The following is a 25,332-nucleotide window of genomic DNA, read 5'->3' on the forward strand; positions in this document are numbered from 1 at the left end:
AACGTTGTGTATTGAATTTTAAATTGAAATATTCACATGATTATTATCCAGTATGATTATGTATTTTTTGTTTTATGATAAATAAGAGAGTATTTGTTGTTGTACTTGAATAAAAAGAATAGTACGTTTTAAGATTTGAAGTTTAATTTCTTCAGACATTTAAGAAAAACATTTATAATCAAAAATACTTGATGTGTTTTGCAGATATGGCAATGAGTATTTTTTAAGTGAAACGAAATGATTGAAACAAGAACAAATCATCACACACATATTTTAATTGCTGAACCGAAGGACAAAATCACAAAACACATTATGCCAAATTGCATTTTCAGGAAACTTTTGATATTCATAAACTTGTCACATCCAATTAAACTTTTAAAACGTAATAGGCATCGATTAGTGCAAGAAACGTTATAAATAATACCAATACGCTTTGTGTGCATCACAAAGGACTTGAAGACAGGATGCATTTGTATAAAACACGGGGATCAAAGGAGTCTTTGAAATATAAACATGTTTTAAAGATTTAAAATGCTTTTTTCCTAATAAGCTTTTATATTTTTAATGAATAATTTATTGAGTGTGTTTTTGTTGTATGTCACGTTGCATCCTATGTTTATCTGTAAATGATACATTCAAGGCATAATAATGCACATCTAGGAAAACTATCAAATTAAAGTGTGTACTCGTTTTACATTAATTGATTGTTTTAGCATTTTTATTTACAGGGGAAATATGAATGTTATTGATAGATATGTTCAATAATTGTACTTATAGTTAGAATTTGAAACACGCGTATGATCCTTATTTTTTTTATCACAGAACGGAAGAGAACTCTGATCATTAATGCGCCACTTTTTCAACCCATAGGGTATCATGTAAATAAACCATATGTGTTTGTTAGATATTATTGATAATACAATAGGTCGTTACGTAATAACCTATGTGCGTTATAATTTTATCTTGAATCGTTTGGAATAAACGAGCGACCCCACACCAGATTACATCTTTTAATTCACATGTTTTTCATACTTTAGTCTTTGTATTGATCAATAGGCCAATTATCTCCCCATTAACCACAATAACTTATTATGAGTTAATAACCTCATCCTGCCTATCTGTATACCTTAATCAATGTGATGTTGTGTCTGTTTGTTTTGCTGTCTGGACTAATTGGACTTTTCAAATAATTCTGTTACCGAACAGTATTTTTCTGATTATCAATCTCTATTGGATTGTCAATTCTTATTTCAAATATACAAGCCATTTGATTCATTATAATTGAACAGCAAATAAGCTTATAATAATGTTAAATATTCCGTTCAATTGCACCAGAGCAGGCGTGGAAAAAAGAAAATACGAAACGACTAAGCATTACGTTACAACAATTTATTCCGGAAGCATCTATTTGCAGTTCAACGTCTTGGAATATGATACTTGCACCTTTCTCTTTGTTCCATACTCTGTGATAAAACGTTCGTTAATTTATTTAAATGATTGTACGTGTGGTAATTAACAAGTCATCACCAATTGCCATGGTCGTTTAGTTTTCGAATTCGATCTCATGGTCTGTCATGACATTTTTGTTTCTACCTTAATCAATTTATTATCGTGTATAATCTGGAATTCTACTTCAACCTGTACACAAATTCGCAAAAACAACAATTACGTTTATCTATTTCATTATAATTTTGCTTTGGCTAATGAAAATATAATTGCATGTGCTACCATGATTCCTATACATTTAATGATATAACCTGTTTTTAAAATTTATAAATAATCGATAGGGCATATGCCATTATCAAAACAACTGTAGGTTAATGAATACAAGTAAACAAGCATTAGCAAGAGACAGAAGTATTTTCACCAAGTATCCGTTTATTTATTGCAGCGTACCGATTACCGAACACGTCGACAAAAGAGAAAAGCCTCCACAAACCAATAGTAGGGGCCAAACAGAAGCGTTTTGAACTTTACTTGAGGGAGAATAGTTTAAAGCTTAGAGTTGTAGGAAAAAAGCCTTTCTTCTTCGTTTGAACGTCATATTCCGAATTCCCTTTCATCACCAAATGGTTTACATTCAAAACAAGCTTTGACTAATTGGTCGATTTTTTTTCCATTTTCCAGCCAAAAACTAATGTCTAAACATGAGTTTAACATTAAAAAACCACACCTGTAAACGCTTAGAATATGCAATAACAAAGCTTGTTGGCTCAGATGTATGATGTAACAATATTGACCGAGAGGAAAGGCACCCATGGAACAAAAACGAATGTCTGTTTTAATGAATTGTTAATGGTAGCAAAACAGCTGTAAAATGTAGAATATTTCAGCTTAATAATCAGCTGAATAATCAATATTTCGCAATCTTCCTGGAAACAAAATCTTAAACAAAACATTACGTGTCTGCCTTTCTTTGTGTCTGTATCCGCTTTCGTACGCACATAAAAGGGTTCGTCACTTTTCTATGAAATAGTTGAACCAACGCAATTATGAAAAGTTGTACACCTACAATGGGGTGCGGAAATACTTTAACATGTATGTTATACACATTTGTTCTTAATTCTACAAATTAAACTCGTTTAAGCAATATTAGCATACGGATCTATGTTTGTTACGTTCGCGTTCGTTTTGTATGTTATCAGCAGTAATCACATAATTTGTGATAGGGAAAGAAACTGTACCTAAAAACCTTTCGCAATTGTAAAACATGATCTGTCTTTATTAGCGTAAACTTAAAATTTAATCATTATAAGCAAACATTTTCGATTACAATATTTCATTCGTTCGAAATCGGAAATATAATATCAAATTTGTCACACTTGTGGACTAATGATGCGGGGCAACATACTTTTTATTCAATATTTGAGGATCTTGCAATTAAATATATACATGAACACGTGCATGATTATGATGCTTACAAGCAATTGCAAGATGGTATTAAACAGGTGAAGTATGTTAGTGGCTTTCTTTCGAGCAATGGTGAAGATCATCTGAGTTCAGGGATGAAATAACTGCAGCTGTCAGCAGTGTCACGATGATGTCCGTAAACGACCCGTATCATAGAAGCGTTAGTGAAATACAACTGACATTTCCAACATCGCTCCTACCGACAGGTATGCGTTACCTTGAACTCAAACATATGAATCAACGTATTAACACTCATAAAACAATTTACCAATAAATGCCATACACCAGTGTACACCAATATACAGCTTGTATTAGTTAATCATCATTTAACTTACTGTTGGTAAGTAATGTACCACGTGGCATTGGCATGATGCGTATATTGTGTTGCTTAATGAAACAATACATTTGTTGTTATTATGTTTATTAGATTCATCCGTACGCACACCGACATGGAAGCAATGTTTCTGATTATTGCCGGCTACAATTAGATTGCTATTTGGTTTTATTGATTAACGTTTCCCACAAATATATGTAAAAAACTATAACACCTTGACTGAACACATACACTTACATTACAGATAGCTTGTTCGTGTCTGTTACCAACTTTAACATATATTTTTAATATATACGCATACCGTTTGAAGAACAAATGGTTACATAATAATGTATTTCGTTATAACTTAACAAGGTTTCCGTAGTATTCCTTCGTATATTAAAATAGACTACGTCCCTGTGAATTAAGAAAATATATTGTTTTATTGGTTTTTATTATCAAGTTACATCTCCTTACAAAGTGTTTCAGGTGACTGTCTTGCGAAAAAGAAAACAAACCCTTTCAATAAATTGTACATCTTTTGTTTGACGAAAACGACTCCATCGGTTTGCTTTTAAAATGAACCTTAATAGTGGAACGTCAAACTTAACGATGCGCACACACAAGAAACATTATTATTCATTATTATTCATTACATAAGTTATTAATTCTTACATTAACTTATGCATGTGCTATTCTGTAAACAGAATCCGACAAACTTAGGTAGTAGAAGATTTAAAATACTTCTTATTTTTCTTAGATCTATATTTAGCCAGATAAATACCTTCCTGAAAGCATAGCTGTCTGATTCATTTTTGAAATCATCAAGGCGCTGATCGTTCACCATTACAAACTGATTTCTGCTACCTTAGGCAGCCGTGTTTAACATAAAATGTCTTGAACGCGGTGAGGATGATACACTATTGAACGCTATCATAGTGTTTGTATCCAACTTCGTCACAATAAAAGTGTTCTATTTATTGTAGTCTAGTCTATTTTTCTGTGTGTGCTTTAACCATAAAATAGTTCATAATATAATATTGTTTCCCTACCTGTGTGTTCACTATATGTATGCGTTCTTTTTACATGAAACAACGTGTTGATCTCAAGTAAACAGGATCTACACACTGACTGAACACTGTGACCACAGGTGTACCACGAAATGCATTAAGAATAAAAAAATATTGTTTTGTTCGAAATATTTATTTTGTTTTACTTGTGCAACTAATATATAATTTAACATAAGAAACAAAGGTACACATACACAATATGATCATTTACAAATTTTCAGAGGAAGTTCGCGTTATCTAGAGCTGAAAATGCCAACTAAGTTAATAATGAAATAACTTAATTAATTTATCAAATCAAACTACAAGACGAACCATAGCATAAACCTTGAAAATCTAACAGTTCGGTAAAAATGTAATAATAATATACTACTATACGGCATTTATCATTCAATAACAAGTATTACAGTTTTGTATAAATACTTAGATTGTAAGGAATTTAATTTCGAGTACGTTTGAAGTCGTTTGATAAATTAACATATGTAGTTATTAAAGCCAATCATTAACTAGTTAATTGCTTCATAAGATCATATCTTATCTATAGCAGTTGATGCATTAAATTTATTTTTACCTCTTTGTCGGTTTTCAGAATAAGAAAGACCTGAATCAATTTAATTCCTAGGTAATAATTCCCAATTGCTTGCTGAAGATACAAGTACAAAATGGTTTCAAAAGAAAGAGTTACCACGGCAAGTCATAACCAGTCTGAAAGAGTTCAATGCTGAAAAATATTTGCATTACATTTAGAGTTAAATTTAAAACGAACGAAAATCATTTGTCAATTTGTTTGCCATTCAATCTTAGTTTATATAATGCTTAATTACCTTAAAGTCGACTCATATGATTCATTATGGCCCCTTGTTGTAATGACACTCTTTGTTATTTGAAAGTATAAGTCGTGATATTCGTTGAATAGGTTATTTCATAAAAATAGTCTGTGTTTGAATCCAAACAAGCGCGTTGAAACGTATAGTTTAATTAAGGGATACGAGTACATTTAGATTAAAAGACATTAACTTTGAGATGGCAATTTGTTTAAAATAAACAAAATTTATTTTGTAAATTAGCAATATGTTTGCAGACATATTATATCAACTAAAACAATTATAGTATGCGTTGACATTAAATCAGTTGCGGAACATATTGAAAATACATAAACAGATATCAACGTTTTCTTCACTTATTTAAGAGCTTATTAAACAATAAGAAAATAATGTTTATAATAAGAATTCAATAGCGCATTTTGTGAAAGGGAAACGTCTGTATTTATGTCTTCTTGTTGAAAGTTTTGACCTGTTTAAGTTCGTTTAGTAGAGACGTTCGATTAAACAATTTAGCGTCGACTGAACATAGTTTTGCTGCTCCTTTGCGCTCCTTTTTACTGGTTAATTATCAAAATATACTTTTGAGTAATTACGTTGTTTTCGATGCAGGTATTTTAATTTCACTTATCTCAGTAACGCCGTCGTGTTGTTCAAGTCTGTGCTTTTACGCAAAGTGCCGTACCAGTTTGGAACGATATCATTATTCATAATGTGGTTTTCGTTGTTTCGATACTTTCACAACATCTTGTCGCTTTCGAAGACTTTAGCGACCCGCATGGCAACAATTGCTTGCTGAACAACAAGAATATTATTGGATTGCACGCACTGTTGAGTGGATATAAGCGCTGCAGGACCATATAGTAGCGACGGTCAAGCTCATTTATGCCGTATAAGTCCATAGTGCTGAACACTGTAGCCGGCAGCCAGCAAATGAAGAACGCTGAAATAGTATTTGAACAAATGTATCGTGGTTTTAACGCTCAGCATTGTGTAAGTTAAATTAGTTACCAAATCAAATAACTTTAGTTTGAGGCCAGTTCAGTAAGATTTTTTATCCCATCATCTGACGTGCGTTGTCGAAATAAACCACTGTGGAATATATTTTTCTTTATTTTGACAATGCTGAAATTAAGCTGTCTCTCGCGGCGGACTACTTTTTTGAATGACGTCACCTATCAAGGTTCAGTAGGTCGCAATTGTTTCTTGTAAAATTGAAGCAGATTCAACAAAACACTCAATTTGATACCAAAATGTCATATATTTTAAACAAAAAATTCAACATAAACAGCAAAAAACATTTTTTTACAAATATTAAGCGCTTATGACGTCATTATTAACAAGTCAAACGACAAAAGTCATATTCTTTATTAGTGCATTTCTATTTTCCTATTATATTTTTAAATAAATAATTGACGACTAAGAAAATTTATGGGGTAAATCGAAAACTATGTCGGTTCCGAATAAAACGATGTTTCGCGAAGGCTCGTGGTTCAGTTTTTTAAGCCTCGCAAAATAAAATTTGCTTTATTCGGCACCGACTTAGTATTCTATCAATCCTTATGAAGGCGGATAGTGAGCTCAGTCAATATAACATTCGGTACATAGTAGCTATACAAATATGTTTTCACTCGACTGCCTTAACGTAATGCCAACTTGATTATTAATTATGTGTTTTCGGCATCAAGAATAGCATGGATTTTGCATGATTCATCACAGATCAAATTGTAATAAATAACAATACAAAAAAAAAATATGATACCTGCTTTTTTCAAAATACTATTCGCCAATGTAAATTATATATGTCAAACACTTTGCGTTAAATGTTTTGAAAAACAAATTTTTTTGCTGAAAAAATCTGTGAAAATGTCAGTAAAACTGACGGAATAAATCATATAAGAAAATTACTTACTAAGGCATATTATCAAAGTCATCTTTATTGTTGTTATTCTGGCTTTTGGTAGTAAACCCTCGTTCATGGATTTGTGACGTGACGGGAAAGTTGATTCTGAAATTAAACACACATATATTTCAGTCTGATTTAGCAACTTCTTCGTTCACGAGATATTCACTTTGTATGCAGTGTGAATCTGAGCAATACAGACGGCATTACATGTAACAGTCAGAATTGATAAAGACCGAGCATTCTTATCGGTATAAATATTCCAATCTAAATAAAATATTATCAAATTAATGTATTACAGTTTCAATTATAAATTTGGAAGCAAATAGAAAACATGCAATCATTATGATTATTTTAAATATAGTAATCAATGAAAAATAATTATATGTCGTAAGACAGTTTATTCTCATTTAAAGGTGTAATATGGAGATTAATGAAAATGATTTACGTTTGAACATTAAACATATGTACACTGCGTTTATATGAATATATAATAATTTTAAATATGTATATACCATTTAGCGTAGTGTTCATTTCAGTGATTTCCGTGAGATTTCCTCTTTTCCGCCAATGATTCCATACGCTTCCGAGATGCCGACATAACAAACGGAGACAGCTATGAATGGGATGAAGAACACAAGCAGCAGTGTGATCCAGACGTATAGCTGTAATAACATAATCGACACACATTTATAACAATACCTTCATTTATTAAAGTATTGCGAGCCTTTCAATTGTGTTGCATTGACAAGCGATCGTTACGATGTTTTCGTTTCTGAAAACGTTTCATTAATTGCAACTTTGTTCGTGTGTTTGTTTCAGACTTTACTTAAATTTACAGACGAAAACTATCGGGAATTAGTTGTATGGAAGCAAAAAGCGCATAGCTGTATTGTATAGTTTTATGTTTTCTCCTTAACAGTATGGTCCTCGATAACTTAATAATTAAGATATAGGGTAAAACACCTGCCACCCAATGACGGTCTCGAAATCAACAGAACAGTAGTATGAGGCACCATCAATGGCTATGCCAATGTACGGGAAAGTCCATAAAGGAATCAGAAGGGCAATTATCCATGAGCCGATAATTATGGCTTTGTATGGCCGGTACCCTGCAATGTTGAAAGTTTAAAGATAATTTCTCCGCCAAATCACACATTCAGTAATGATAATTGTTAGCACGTTATGGGTGTTAATTGTCTTCACAAACTGACAATTTCCATTGATTCAAGAATACACTATCAAAAAGGATAAATAGTTGACATTAAAGTAACAAAATCATAAATACAACTTACTTAATAATATCGCACGATTGTTTCAAAGCTACAATTTTGAATACATATTTATTATTAAAGTATGTGTTATCTTTGCAGTGTACCTCCGGTTAATGCCATCAACGGATACCGTACAGCCAAGTATCGGTCCACGCTCATTCCGATGAGAAGGTTATAAGACACAATTTGGACCACAAACGTAGAATAGTGCCAAATGCGACACATGACGTCACCCAAGTACCACTCATTTCGCAGAATACCGTAGAATATCCCCTCGCAAAATACGCATACTATGCCAACACAAAGGTCTGAAATATATGCATTACTTAAAAGTCCTATATTTAATTTCGTAAGAACAGTAGTAGTATGCGTGTCAATGTTTAAGAGAGCGATCGGTTTGTTTATGAATCGCGTTTTGGGTGTTTTTTGCTGTGTTTTAAGTTCTTGTTGTTTTGTAACAGGTTTGTAATGGTAACTATTGGTATTCCTCATATTTGTTTACACGTTAGCATTTTAATAATGACATCCATCGAAACTGAAATTCACTGTGTACAATTCAGTCAACACATTTGTGACTAATCACTTACCATCTAAACGCTAAATTAGTTATTCTAATAATATGATGTAAATTAAAGACACATGCAACTGATTTATATACGGAACTTACAATAAACGTATCCGTCAAAAAGTCGTTTACCTGCAATTGCAATATGTAGTATGAAGAAGTGAAGCCTGTTGATGTCTTTCTGTCGAGCTATGATGAAGATGACCAGACCGTTGAGGGAGATTATGACAGCAGCTATCAGCAGACATACCACTGAGATGGCAACATACGTTCCCTGCAAACGAAATACGTTTAATACAATAGGCATTATTTACTTAACCAATATCATGTTTTGTTTTGAAATAACCCACACCTTAGCTTTCTTATCATTACTAAAAGAAATTCGAAGAACAACAAAATGTACAGATAATTTTTATGATAATCGTTTGCAGCTGCTTTGGTAATAACACAACATGTTTAAAGTTTCGATAAGTTTCGTTTCACAATTGGCAAGTGAAATTACGGATATGTTATATTGTGTAATAACTCTATTAACAAGTTAACATTATGTTTCAGGGTTTTTATTGTATATCACCCGCCAAATTGTTGTTTTAATGTTTGTTTGCAACAAAAAGCGATGCAATTTCTTTGATAAATATTACCTTGACGTTTGAAAACTCAGTGAACAGTGACTGTACCTAAATACGCACACAACTGAAAGCGATACCTCTCAGTCAGCGGTTTTCGTAAAATGAAGCAAAGTACTGAATATGTCATGTCTTATTCAATACGTTGTTAAATAACCAGATCAAGAGGAATTATGACGTATGATAAAACCTGACGTTAGATATTATAATGTTGTAACACTATCTGTGAAACATTAATTAACAGTTTGTAACTATTATAACAAAATACATTTGTTCATGTTAGTTTTGACCATCATAACAATACTGTTCATCTGATAAAGTCAAATACATAAAATGTATGTGTTGTTTTTTTTGCTCAGGTGAATAATTATCAATATAAATGCACTAAGATAAATAATTATACTAAAACTCGCAGTATATTCTATCGATAAGCAACACACTTTATACGGTTTATGTATTCGCATAATCTGTAATACATACTTATTGCACATTTTGTTTATTATAAATACATATACGAAGTAAGAGAAGTAAGATGAAAGTTGTTGTATGCAATTATACTGAAAGTATATGCCGATATTTCACAGCATGTATATAATGTATATACATTATATAAACAGAAAGACAATATAACATAAATAATCGAAGTGGTAATCGTAGCTAAAGTCATTTTTTAAAAACAAGAAAGCAACATACGAATACATAATATTATTTCGCTTAAACAGCCAAAACAATGATAAATATCGATACTTTACTGACACGTTTTACAGACTTTACTGACATCATTTTTTCGAAATAGTTCAATGCATAAAATGAAAGTTTGATGTTGTGTTTGGACCTCAAATTATTGCCAAAATATGACTCTGTGTGCAAGGATATGAATGTTGTCGATTTCGTGAGAATTGTAAAAACAAAAACTACACGCAAGTGATACTGTAATTTTAACGGCATAATGCCAACTTTAATTGCTATTAGTATTAATACAAACATCGTTGGTTGCTTATGTATTGAAAACTATAAAAATACTCTATCAATCGCTATTTACAAACGAAAAACAATACAAAGCCATAAACTTCATCTACAACAGTATTGGCACAACTGCAATAAACACATTTGTGTTTTAATAGTTGCAGCTAACGATAGGAATAGCATAAATGGTTTATATGTCATATTGTGTAATTAACCGGTTATTTCATGGACTATTAAGAATTTAATATCCAAGCACCTCTGTTAATTTATAAAACACGGATGGTGGTTATTTTTTCCATATAAAATATGTATTAAACAATAACCTATTGCTGTCTATCTCCTTAATACAATATAAATGTGTTTTTAATTCCAGATGATTATACCATAACGTATATGATATGATAAATATAATATGTATGCTTGCACGCTATCAATTTGTATTTGAAGTTTACGAAGGACGAAACAGATAAAATCAAGAACACATTTTTGTTTTATTGTGAGGTTTACACTCTCATGTAAAATATCCAATTTAATACACTTACCTATTTTTTGAATTATATAATCCAGGTATAAAACCATTGTTAGAGTCAACCATGGTATCTTTTGTCCACGTACGCACTGATTTAATTCAGTTTAATTAAAAAACTGCCACCTGATGGCGTTAATAATATTATATATAATGTTAGTCTTTATTTACTTTAATATCGTTTTGGCACAAGACTAACGCAATATAATACATTTATAGTTAAATAAATATTAACAACGAATGTTAACTCAATATATTTTTGTAAACAAGCATACTTACAGAATAATCAGGCTGAACGATCGTGCTTTGATTCACATTCGAGCGGTTAGACTCCATTATTATCGTTGTTGTTCTTTCAAACGCTGTTTTACAAATGGATAAATACACGTTATTTCCCTGCTTGAAGCTTCCTTTGTCAAAACTATGCAAAAACTATTCTTGTTCCAAGTGTCACATAATTTACACGACCCACATCAAATAGCTTCACATATTTAGAAAATGTTAGTTTTCCTTCGCTGTAGTAAAAGCTTTGAACATTTCGTAACAAGCGTTTATCTTTGTTGCTGTGTATTATTCACGTTATTCAAACTGCTATAAGCTTGAAGACATTCACAGCACAATAACGTCTTGCCAACAAGACTTGAAGTTCCCAAAGACTTCGAGTATCGAAGATCAGCGCGCTTAGGCCACAATTAAAATATTGTTGGTTTGCCCTTTACCGACCCTAGATTTTACAGGTGGATAGGTAGTTAAGAAAATTATTTTATTTTATTTTAGAAATTATATTTTAAATACATTAATAGTCTATGAATATTTATAACACTGGTATTAAAGCACTGTTGCAGTGTAAGAAGTCCTATGTAGCTTAATCATATCTTGTTTGCTGTTTTCTTGCATATATTAATATCAAATGCATGCTTGTGTGTTATTACATCAAATATGAGTTCAATAAATGATGTTAATTGCTCTGAATGTAAATAAAATATCTACAATAAGGAAAACATCAATGCCACTTATTGTAACAAGATATTTATAAATTATGATATGACAACGTAATTGTATCAACTATCATGCATGGGTTTTGGTTACTTCGGTTTGCAGTAAGTATAAAACTAATTAAAATCAGTTTTCACTTGAATGAATGAATGAACAGTAAAGCAAACCGTTTAAGAAGCTATAGAAATCATTTGACTGACTGTGACAACCAAATTTAAACAAAATAAATCGTTTCAATTTTTCATCTAAGTTCTAACTTCAGGTTAAAAGCGAAAGTAGATTAACATGTGCAAATATTTACTTCATTTGAAAACTGTTATCCATTTCAAACTGAAATCTTCCGTTAAATAATAATAAAAGCAAAATGTTCAAAGCACAAGAGATGCTGTGCTTTTAATTTGTGTAGATCGTATTCACAATTGAACAAAATTTTACATGTTGACCTTTATTGAAGATTAACACTGTCCGCCATTTTCATGATTTTGATTGTTTGACAGGAAGCGAAAATCTCTTCTATTTCCTGTGCAAAACAATTTAAAAAACTCGTAAATTAATTTCTTTTTACTGAAAATAGTTATAAAATTTATGTTTAAACCATATGTGATATGAAACCATGCATGACATGTCTTTAAAAAAATAATTTTGAAATCGGAACCACATGTACTTTATTGTTTTAAACAAAATGGCGGACTAAGTTGACAGTTTGTAGACGCTTGCATAACTGCGCACCTCCTATTATTCCAAAATATTGACTACAGTATATGTCATTCACAGCTGTTGATAATGACTCCTAACACTTCCCATATACATTTGGTTTAAAATCATATCTCGCAATATTGAACACTTAATTACAAAAACCAGTTTTTAAAAAAGGTCGCACATAAATCACCCTTTACAACAATAATTGTTGTGCAGACGACTTTTTTCAAACAGAAGATTACACCACGAGGTCGGATATTAACGTAAAACAGTCATTTAATGAGCGAACGCATGCAATACATCCTTAAGTCCATAAACAATTAAGAGCGGTGTATGCACATATTCGTTATTGAACATATTCCTCTTAATTGAGCACAATATATTTAAAGAACATACTTTTTTCTCGTCGATGATAGAAGGTTGTCACCGTTCGCCAACCAATTTCACTCCTCTGCACTTAACCTACTGCAAGATGCCTAACTTGTCGAACGTTCGCTTCGCACGTACACCACTTTGACGGTTGGGATTGGTGGAATGTTTAAGACTTCCTAGTCAATGATCCTAGTAACAAGTGGGCTGTAAGCGAAATAAACAATACAGCCTTGTGCGTTCCGGCCGTTGTACCATTTACGCCCTTAGTCTTAGTTGAAATGACAAGTGATACTTGCGATTGCTATAAAGCGGCCCGTACATGTGTAGAAACCGCGCTCTATGAAACGGTTTAATTGAATGTGCGTGAAGTGTCGTTCCAGATTAGCTTGTGCGGTACCCTTCGTGTGTGTTTAAATGCCTGTAATTTAGTATGTGCTTGAATTGATTTAAACAGAATTAATTTGTGATTACAGGTTTTCAAGTTATAATGTTAAACAAAAATTTGCACATTCATCATAATTTTCATTCTGTTTGTTTTTAGTTTAAAATATGTGTTTAAAAGCGGGTGCTGTTTAGTGTACATTAGCTTTTTGCACAAAATGAAATTGATATCTACCTATGGGTTTGTGTGGGTTTGTGTTCGAGAGTGCAGTAATTTTCATGGAATGAATACTGGGTATAAGGATAATTTATAGAATGTAAAGAACTTAAAAAGCCGATTAAAATGAAAGTATATGCTTGATATTTTATACGGGTTCTTAGATATCACATTACACTGAAACATTTTAATGTGAGTGCTTCAAACTTTTCATTCACTTGGTGACTTTTATTAAAATGTGTAAGCAAACAAATACAACACCAATTTCACAATTTAAGTAAAAAAAACGACGCGACTTTTCCCAATCTGAAAGGCCCCGGCCCTGTTCTCGAAATGGTGAAGAATAAAAAAAAAACATTTCTAACTTAACCAAGTGACTTGCGGAAGTAAATAAACGATGGACAATTTAAGAAACATATACTTCGTTAAAATGAAAGCAATTTAAAACATGTGTGTTCCCATGCTGCTCGTCGGGTCCAAGAAATATATCCAAATCATCCCAAAAAATTAAATGCTGCAAGCTATAGATCCCCCAATTACGTATTTGCTGAGTGTTCTTATGTCATTTGCGAGTTTTAATTTGGGTAAATACATTCATATTGAACTGTTCAGTACGACTCAAGTTATAGTCAAACATATACATTTTCGTGTAAATAGAAATAAGTGCGGATACTTTGTTAGCGGTGTAAGAGCCTAAGCAAAAATATATGTAAGTAAAAATAAATAGTTTGTACATGAAGAAACATATGTTTGGACTCTGGACCATTTTAAAGGGACCTGTTCACGTTTTGATAAATTGAAAAATAAAGAAACATTAAATTTTTCAGATTTGGAAATGTTCGTTGTAGTTTTTTTATAAGGAAAACAGTCATACGAGATTTGCCTTCAAAATGAACAAAAGGAATCCGTGTTTTTTCAAGTACATCCACGGTTTTCTCGAATCATTGTTGTGTTAGCAGATGTGTTAAATACTATACTTCAATGAACATGCAATTTGTCAATATTATTCAACATGCCTTATAAGAAAATTAGTGAAGCTGTGAAGGGAATTGTTTTAGGCCTTTTGAGATGCAAATTCAGTTACAGAAGCATTCAAATGAACTAAAATGATGGACCATGCTATTTCTTTGGGAAGTATTCGGAATATTCGACATGACGCTACTGTATAGCGCAGAAAAACGCCTGGTGGTGCTTCAAATTCAACTTCAAGTAGACGTCCATATAAGGTCACGTCTGACGTCGTATGCAAAATTCGTCGGTGGATCTCTAAAATCAATCCGCCGACCCAGAGAAAAAAGGCATTGGACACAGGAATGTTCAAGGGAACAGTATACTACATCATTAGGCATGTTGTGAAAGCAAAACTACGGAAGAAGTTCAAGGCTCATCAGCTCAACATGGCACAGATTCAGAAGCGCAGGGCCAGGTCTTGGAAGCTATATATCTAAAGCTTAAATGTGGCAAGTGGAGAGATTTTGTTACATCTGACGAGCGATGTTTATCTTGGTGGAAGTTATGGAAGAAGAAGAGTATGTTATGTCAGAATGGGAGAAAACGTTGGCGATAAACTGAAGTTTGTAAAACGTGATGCGTTTGCCCGTGGCTTCATCGCGTGCGATGCTTTATCGTCCAGAGGTAAATTAGTGATCAGAATACTTCCCAAAAGGACCAAGGTAAACTCAGAATACTATATCAATAAAGTTCTGAAACAATTTATACGAAAGGATGTACCGAGACTCTTTCCGGAGGATGAACACGTCATGATTTTCCATCAGGACAGTGCATCTAGCCACAATTTTAAACACTGTTTTCTAAAAAAAATATCAAAACATTAAGTTCATTACACCCGAAGAATTGACTTAAGTCTCTTGATGCGGCCAAAATGGATTTTGGTATATGGGGATACTAAAACGACGCTTACAGATTCGACACGTAAACTCACTTTCTGGTCTAAAAAGAGCTCTGAGGGACGAATGGCGCAAATTGGAACAAACAACCATCATTTGGCGATTTAAAAACCTGAAATTTATAAAGAGTAACAAACGCGATACGATTGAATAATTTGGAAAGTTGAATTGATATCGTTATATTTTGTGACATTACGAGGAATGCTTATACAAAGTATAAAATATGCCATGAACGCTATCAGCATGGATGAAGGAGTGGTTAAAGCGCTAGACGTTTACTCCAAATGTCAGTGGTTCGGGTCCAGGTAAGGATTTTTGTTTTATACTGGAGCTCTTTAGTTCCGATGTTTACTTTTATCAATTTAAAGCATTTAATTACAAACTTCAAACCAGATCAAAAATCAGTAAACAAGCCCCTTTAATATATACAGATTTATCATATCCGTTTATGCGGCGGCCACTAAAAACGGAAACCGTCGCTTGCTGAAACAATAACAACATTATTGTCCTTAATTCATGACTCACTGACTCACTGTTCTTTTTCCACGAATGGTGTATTTTTAGTTTGGTTTTGGAATAGTTTGCAGACGAATAAACTACACGATGCTGAGTGTTTATATCGTTATTCAAAAACGTTTTCCTGCCAACAAGAAGTGTCCATATTGCAAATTACTAGAAGTTGGTATACACATGTTTTAATAAAACGTACTTATCCGACCGCGAACGACGACGAAATGATGGTCAGAATATCATTATACTCAGTTATATATATGGTTAATTTGTAAATTCACACATTCATTAAAAAAATATAAGAAATTACTTGACGTACACATTATTACCTTTTTATAAATTATTCACTCGAAATGCATTCAAGTAAGAGTTTACAATAATTAATGAATCAAATTAACTTAATTGACTCGCGTCATGCGAAAGTTGGTCTTATGCCATAAGAGACCAGCGTAGCTTCAGACCGGCCTGCGCATTTGCGCAGTCTGGATAGGCGATACCCAATCCGCTAATGAGACCACGAAACCTTAGGTGGCATTATAGCGGACAGCGTAGATCTTGGCCGCCCGTAGTTAAAGCCGATGTTCGCATGTCTGTGAATATAACGAATACCCATATAACATAATCTAAAAACCACCAAGAATTGTCTAATGTCAGATATTGCTGACAGTCAGATCCTCGGACTTGCCTCATTTACAAAAAAGGCGTAAAAAAGTTGTTTGTTTTCACCAACTTAGTTGCACTAACGTCCCTACGTGTTTGTGCGAACCACACCCTGATTTTCGGTATTGCAATATTAGTTTTCGATCATATTCACTAAAATAACTATGACATAAAAAAAACAATCGATCAACTTTACTAAACTGACTTCAAATTGACCAAAACCATATAAATATAATGTTAAATACAGAGTGGGAAGATTTCTGCATGTCATGGCATATTCTTATTAAGGGTAATCAATCGTTAAAGAAAAATTTAGAAAACAAAACTAACGTTTAGTCGACCTACCTACCATCATGTTTGGCTATGTTAGTGAAACTTTCTTTTGGACTAACTATACAAAAACTTTGTACTTATGTGCTCTTTAACCCCTAGATAATCTAGCTTTCACCTGCCAACATTTTTTGCTTAATTAGTAATTGTAGGCTCAGGTACTACTTAAAAGTACCCCGGGTACTCTGAAGTATACTACCATGTACCCCGGGTACGGAGAATACGCTTAAAGGCACCCGGCCATACTCCGGCGTACTTTTAAACATATTTCCACACATATTAACACAGCATGGACATGGACCTATTTGTGTAGGTCTCTGGCATGAATATTTAATAAAGACATACGTTAAGAGAAATCTAGAGAACACAATTAGAACAATTTAAGTTTATTTAAGACTCATTATTTTTAATGTTGAACATTTCAATCGTGCGTTAAGATGTTATTAAGAAAATTTAATAAATAATTAAATCAGTTAAGTAAATATTGAGAACAGCACAAACAACGTTTATTTCAGGCAATAAACTTTGATTTTACATGTAAAACGTTATTAAAATAAAAAAATTAGAAAGTTATAGACAAAAGCTGATATGTCCTTTTCAATAAAAAAAGTATGACATGTCCTGACATCTTACACAGTTTTGCAAACGAATAACTCCGGTACTTGTTCATTTAAAATCACGAAATTCATTTCCGGCTAGATATTTTTGTATTAGCTTGAGAGCGATTTTTAAATAAAAGATTGCTAAAAACCACTTTAGTTTTAGACTTAACTAGATACATATTTTTAATTAAAAAAAAACTATACCTGAAATCTTACAGAGTTCCGCTAATAAATATTTCCGGACCAATTTTAGAATCACAAACGTCATTTCGGCTTTAGATGTTTATATTACCTTTAAAATGACACTTACAAGGGAAATAGTAATAACGAAATGGTAACTGTTAAGACAAACAAAGATATGTACTATTCAATAAAAAAGCCATCCTCGGTCTTTAAGTACTGTTTATTGGAATAAAGCGGGAGTACAGTATGAAAACGTTGTAATCTGCCGAATTCTTCAGTACCGTTTTCAGTAGCGGGTGACGTAATAGCCAATATGGCGGCGGTCAATTTATGGATTCTGGGATTGTCTATCGGGGCATATAAAATTGCAACCTTCGCAGCGACCTAGATCGGTCAGGGGCAATAAGAATGGACAGGGATAACGTGCACAAATAAATATTGCAGTCGGCTCTTTTATGATCGGCGAATACGAAAATAAAAAAAATACGTTTTCAGAAATGGCAATAAAAAAATTCTGGGTCGGGGGGTAAAAAGTGGGTCGGTCGGTAAAGGGCGAACAAACTTAATTTTAATTAAGGCCTTAGCGTGTTTCTAAAGCAGCCAGCTACAATCGGCTTTCAGTATGCTTGCTATCTTGCGTTACGCTAAAGCGTTATACCAAACTTATATTTTATGATTTTTATTAAATTCCGCCATTCGCCGTTGTACGGCCGTTGCCAAATTATTTAATTATTATTGTCGGGGAATGATGCAAAATATGGTTGAACTATAATGGTGAATGTATATAACAGGCACCTTTGATTGCTATGTGTGATATGTTAAGGTCTGTGAGCCTTTGGCCTTTTCAAAGTAACGTTTTAACGCGTATTGCAATCAAATAAGTTGTTTTTATTTTGAAGAATAAAACCTTTCCAGACTATGCTTTAATATCATGTGTTTTGAAAACATAATGGTAAGGTCAATAGCAGCAAACACTTCATTGTTGATCGCTGAGCCGGACACAAGATGCAAAATGTGTAATATCAACAGAAATTAATTTGATACATCCAATATAAAACATTTAAACAGTTTTCACCGCCTGTAATATTCCCTGTACAAGTGGTTGTGTAAAATAAAATGACGCGTTCCATACTATTGGTTTCCTATTATTTAAATTTCATTCGGACTGAAAATGGTTATTGCAGACTTTCCATTTCTAGGAGTCTGACTGATATATTTCTATCAGACGTATAGGTTAAGTATCTGAACAAACGTTATCATAAACCGAGTTTGTGGGTAGAGTTCATAAAAAAACACATTTATTACTGATTGCATTAGTAAGCGTTTTTTAATCCGTACATTTGGGTATTCGTATTCTATGAAATAACTTGATTAAAAAACCTATTAAAAAGTCCTAAACCTACCGCCATCCCACGTGAGATGGGTTTATATAGTGCTATACGTTGTCAGCCAAAATCGAATTAGCAAGGCAACATTTTAATAAAAAGGGATACATCGCCAATGAGCAGCATTTAAATTATTAAATGAAGAATTTGCTAAAAGTTTTATGAATCAACTTTTAGTGCTGGAGTTTTTAATTGATTGTTAAATATTCTGCAAATATGACTCGGGTAAAGGAAAATTATGTGTCATGCCACCTTGCATATAAAATCCGAACAATGTCATGTGGGCTGCATATTAAAATTTTGATCCCCAGTTTTCTATTTTTGTCAACTATCTAGTAAGTTTCTCAGCCAGGAACGCGGTGTTTAATGTACTTGCACTTACAGGGAAGTTGCAGACTGACTTAGTATTTCCCCAAAACGATAATGGAAACTTTTGAAACATGAATCTTACTTTTTCTTACAACTCATTTGTTAATTATAGTGAATCTGTGTTTATTATTCCCATATTATTGTGTAGCCCTAGCCTTAACACTTTTGAAAAACATGTTTTGTTTTTTGATCAGGAGTTGCCACTATCGCAGTGCGCACGCAAACTGTAACCTGTGTACCGAGAGCCCAAGATCGAAGCCGGAGAAACCGTAGCCTCATCTGGTTAACTGCTGGAGTTGGAGAAGTATAATAAATAATGTCAAGTTAATATTACTATATGAACAGCTGAAGCATAGACGATTTGATCAGCGTATCAGTTCCTCTTAGAGAAAGTATTATACAAGGCCGATAACACTTTCATGCTCTGTTTATATCATATGATGCCAACGGTTATTTCGCATATTTTTTTATCTCCTAGTTGATTTAATAGTGCATACTCCTAAATAAATCTTACGATTGATTATGTGCTGAAAATAAATATTTCTTTCTTAGTTTGAGCGTGCATACATAATATGGCCATTTAATGTGTCACTTGTAAATGCTTTCATGTATTGTAATATTGTTTACTTTCAATAAAATGTAAACTGAAAGGAAACTGAAAACATTGCTTATGTGTAAAGATGTAATGTAACTTTTGATTAAACATCTAAATATCGTATTCAGAAGATTCGGCGTATTTATCAATGTCATATATATATATATATATATATATATATATATATATATATATATATATATATATATATATATATATATGCGTTAACAAACATGTAAACGATTGCTTTCACAAAATTTTGTTTCCGGAACCACTTTACCACTTTGCAGAATTTGGTTGCGCTGTGTGAGAAAGTATATTACGGAGACGGCGTATGTTAACGTGTATAAGTTATCATGCCCAAGGCCATACAAAAAACATGCATATACTAAACTGTATCTGTATTTAAATTGTGTGATAAAGGCAGAACCACTATATCGATCAAATTAAGGGACCAATACGAGGGAGTTTATTTTTCAATTGGTAATTCAACTTTCACAGGCAAACCTTTCTATGTTGTTATTTATGAATACAAGTATCGATTTATGTTTTCCCTATATAAATTAAACTATTCATTCCGATTTATGTTAATCTAACACTTTTTTTCCAAATATATAAGGTTATAAGTTTGTGATATACAGTTTGACGCAAAGGACAGAGCCTAGAGCGCCGTTAATTCGGAATAAGTGAACAAGCAATAAATAACATAGTTATATGATATTAAAGAATCTTTTGAAAATGTATTTCAATTATAATAAAAGATTGCTAGAAAGTAAGTTTAATTTAACCGTTTGCACAGAAACACAGCTTCTCACGTTGTGTATTGAAGGCTGCTTTATGTCTTCTTTGCACGTTGTCTTCGCATGCACCGAAATTCACTTATCTATATAGACTTAGATTTACTCACAGCGCATTACTGACGAAGCATTAAGTCAGATTAACAATATTTATTTGTGAGATAAACGAGTAAGTTCGGTTAATTGAGTTAAATTATACGGTAGGGTATCAACGTTTGCATTTGTTTTGACGCTATGTTATCGAGCACCACATGGCTTTTAAAGTTTGCCCCAAGATAAATGAAGCTTAATTTATTTGTTGAAAAATAAAGTTTAACAAAAAATAAAAAAGTACTTCTTAAAATGTGAAATGTATTAACTTTAAAGTGGCAAGTATAACAATTTTGGTACGGCACGGATGAAGTCGTAAATCTGTGTAACATTCCCAGTTTGATCAATTGTAATTTTAAACAGAAATGTGATTGTCTGAAACTACGAGGATTGCTTATATTAAGTATTAAATACATCGGGCATAGTGTTCGGAAGAATGGTCGAGTGGTGTAAGTGGAAGAGATTTTACTCCAGGACTCCAGGGGTCAGTGGTTCGAGCCCTGCTTAGGTTTACCGTTTTTCTTTTAAAATATTGTATTCTTGACTTTAACTGGAGCTTTTTGTATCCATTTATCAATACAAAGCCTTAAATGACAAACTTCAAAAAGTGCTAAAATCTGTGAAAAGGCCCCTTTACGTGCAAACACCCATAGTGACGTCATCGGCTGGCATTCCTTAAAATGGGAGCTCTTCCGCCGTTGCTGGAGGCAAAGTATTTGACCGATAGTAATGAAACTTGGCACACTTGTTCAGCTGAATGTGCCGTTGCATGATCAAACGTACCGTTGGCCTTCATAATGAACTTGAATGATTTTTTTTGTCTGCCCAAACGCGCCCCTTCGCTATATACGGCTCCTCGTAATAAAAGTATTTTCAAGTTTCGGTTGAAGTCTTGTCGTGGTGTTAGTTATGATGTGTTATGATGTAAACAATATAACTGTGTTGTTTGAAAACGTATTTAGAGGTTAACTTAACCAGTCTTCATTTACACTTCGAAGATCGTTAGCAATACGCCTAAAACAATATTTGTTTAAATGCTATCCACCCGAGAATTCTTATTCTGCGGGTTCACATTTCTACACAATTTACAAAATCAAAATAAAAGTGTTATTAAAAAAGAAATATCCATTTTAAAACAATATGTATTTATGATTCTGCAAAATTATTTTAAAGCCTCACTACCCAATTGTTTTCAAAAATCTAATTGTTAACAGTTGCCAAATAAATATGTGTAATAAATGTGTGTAGTTTTTCAGCAAACGATTTAAGTGTGAAACAATCAATGTATGATAAAGGTTTGCAATATATGTGTTCTTATTTTCCAAACACACAATATTCTAATTCGCTTTCCTTTATTCTATTTATATAAAATGTACATTATCAATAAATGCGCACTACAGGACATGTTTTGCTAGGTATATATACTTAAATTAACATAAATATTATTTAATGTAACAAATCCGACTGATCTCGTTGGTGTAAGAACAGTTATAATTGTATAGTGTATCAACAAAATTCGTTTTATGCCGTCGTACATGTTGTTAATCAGGTTTGAATTCCGATTAAAAAAACAGCTTTGACTCACTTGGGGTTATCAAACATGGATTTTGTGTTTGCGTTCGTACCATTACATATATGGTGCTAACAGCCATGTGCAGTCAGTCTGGCTTTTGCCTCAAAACAACAATATGCGAATAGGAAACAAGTTTCTATAAGACGCAGTAGTTATAGTCTTGTTTATTTCGTATTTGAGATCACGAAGACAACTGTTATATACCATGATATACTTAAAACTAAATAAATAATATCAAGTTCCTATAAACAGGGTTATTTATGTGCAGGGCATTTGAAATAACGGATGTTAAAATGATCATATACTTCTATTTGTTATCATAATGCTGTCCGATTGTTGATAAGGCATTCTTGCTGATTATTGCAACAGACTTTACACGAACATTAGAGCCATCTTGGTCGAGAAAGGGGTCAAGGAGGCTATTTACATCCGTGCACAAAGACCGGCGCTAAACAAGGTCAGGGCCGCTATCAACTCGCGCACACCTGGGACTGTACGTTAACATCGCTCACACCGACAATAACCGGTGTTCACGTTTCCAAACAGTAGAAATCATTCGGCTGATGAAGTCAGTAGTACACGGACGAAAGCTCCAGGTATGACTTTCAAAAACTTAGTGTGTGTAATTTGACAGTCTAAAATTTATTGGAATACATGAACACATGTACAAAAACAGCAATATGTGTATATCATTTCTGGATAAATAGATTAGATCCATTAGTCAATACGTGATATTTAAATGCAATATTTGTTCTTGTGTATGATAGTTTTATTTTGTGTAAGAAATTACGCAAGGTGCGCCTATCTTGAATTCGTTAATTCCCCAAATGCCTACAAACACACGCAAAGTCCTTTATCAGATTAAAAGCTACGTAATAAAAGTATGGCATGGGTTTTACTATATGCTTAATCATAATTATTACATAGTCAAACCGGAAACATTCGTTCAATTGTTCACGTGGGCTGTCAACAAATTACAATTACCAAAGGAATACAATGGTTAGACAAATGTAATATTATGTAAGGTTATAGTTGATAATCTCTCCCCAGAGACTGAGCTAGCTTTGCCAAGGACAACGTGACGTCTTATATTCTGTCATCTTGTTAACATTAAGGGAATACATACAGACGTTCATGATTATCAGTGTCATCTAATAGCAGTAGTATTGAGCTCAATAAAACCCTTACAGCAAAGGCTAGTACATTATTGTTGTCGTCAGATTGGTTTTGTTATTTATGAAAAGTGATCTATTGCCAATACACAATAAGACAAACATACTAGATTTTTAAGTAGCAAAGACTAAATCACAAAGAAAATACATTTAAATTAAAACTAACATGTAAATATTTCAATTCCATGTAAAACGTAATAACACATCATATCAATTCGAATTATTTGCTGTTTAAATAATTTGTTAAATAACTAAGTAGTTTAATATGCATTTGAGCTACATAAAACAATGTTTGAAGCACCATAAATGATGTTAATAGATTTGTAAGCTGAATCACTTCATGCCGACATGAATTTAGACCCCAGCATAAAAATAACTAGCATCGTAATGAATCTCACTCAGAAGCCGTAACACCTCATAAAATGTCATAGTACATATCTTGATAAAATGCAAAGTGTTTATATTGCATTGAATAGCAGTCGTGTATTAGAATTTAATTTGTTAACAATAAATAGTATATGCGGATCGAAAATGAAAACAATAAACCACTCAACATTTATATATTTAATGTATATTTAATTTGATGAATTCGAGTAACACGATTTCATGTTTAATTATGTATTCAACAAAATATTTATGTTCCAAGAGGGCAATACAGAACTTTCATGTAGGCGCATATTTGAAGACAAGTTTTCATGTTTCACATCTATTACAATGTATAATTAACTAAATGTACACCATATTCATGTTTTACTAAATAAATACAATATTATGTCACTTAAGAACATCGTTTTGTTGGTATTAATGCTATTGGTTATGTTAAAAACACAATTAACACTATTCAATACTAATTACTGGTTACTACCTGCATAAAGGGACCATTTGCAAGTATACCACATTCTTTTACAGTAATATGTTGTTCTTTGTGATTCTCTAGAACGCAACAATAATGTTGGAAAGAATGTCAATGTCAAAAACTACAAACTAATTATAGCTAGCGCTATTGAACAATTTTACTCTGAATGAATGGTGTTATGTGAACGACAAAATATATATGTATTTCCGAGTCAATTTATATACGTCGATTGCAGTTTATCTTTAAAAGATCATCTTTAATATGTTTCAAAAAGAAAACAGCAACTGTGCACAACAGATAAGCATGCATGACGAATTTGAAATAAACGAAACATTCCCTAGTGGTGCCGTTTATCTATTTGCGTGCAGTGAAATGCACGATCTTTTTATCTTTCTACCTATAACATTGATGACGACAAAACTTTGTAATATGATTAGGCTTGTATCACTATTGAGTCTTTCCCTATACAAACATATAATCGTTCGTGGTACTATACGCGGAATATTCATCGCATTATCTAATGCAATAAAATATTCAGATTGTTTTTATCAGAAACGTTTAAACTATTTTTCTAGTCGAAGTACAGTTGCAGTTAAATCTAAATTTAATATATTAACATAAACTACTGTTTACAAAAATAGATGGGTTCAACTGTTGAAATTTCAAC

The 25,332-nt window shown here is 32.6% G+C and overlaps 1 protein-coding gene across 6 annotated transcripts; it reads right to left on the reverse strand.

The window, feature by feature from the left end:
* Nucleotides 1-4,420: 4,420 nt before the first annotated feature.
* On the reverse strand, nucleotides 4,421-13,294 carry LOC127858847 (cardioacceleratory peptide receptor-like). Of its 6 annotated transcripts, XM_052396176.1 has the most exons (8): nucleotides 13,063-13,294; nucleotides 11,251-11,695; nucleotides 8,986-9,127; nucleotides 8,393-8,596; nucleotides 7,981-8,126; nucleotides 7,530-7,679; nucleotides 7,024-7,119; nucleotides 4,421-6,054 (listed from the first exon to the last, which is right to left on the reverse strand). In XM_052396176.1, exons 2-6 carry the CDS (start codon nucleotides 11,305-11,307, stop codon nucleotides 7,545-7,547), a joined length of 684 nt encoding a protein of 227 aa, XP_052252136.1. In that variant the 5' UTR covers nucleotides 11,308-11,695; nucleotides 13,063-13,294; the 3' UTR covers nucleotides 4,421-6,054; nucleotides 7,024-7,119; nucleotides 7,530-7,544. The 6 variants fall into 6 exon arrangements, 5 of the variants coding, with proteins under 5 accessions (XP_052252136.1, XP_052252134.1, XP_052252133.1 ...); XM_052396174.1 differs by lacking the exon at nucleotides 7,981-8,126 and having other exon boundaries at nucleotides 11,251-11,333; XM_052396173.1 differs by lacking the exon at nucleotides 7,981-8,126.
* Between the last annotated feature and the right edge of the window lie 12,038 nt (nucleotides 13,295-25,332).

The sequence above is a fragment of the Dreissena polymorpha genome, chromosome 14 (genome assembly GCF_020536995.1).
Source record: "Dreissena polymorpha isolate Duluth1 chromosome 14, UMN_Dpol_1.0, whole genome shotgun sequence".
In the NCBI taxonomy this organism is placed as follows: Eukaryota; Metazoa; Mollusca; class Bivalvia; order Myida; family Dreissenidae; genus Dreissena; species Dreissena polymorpha.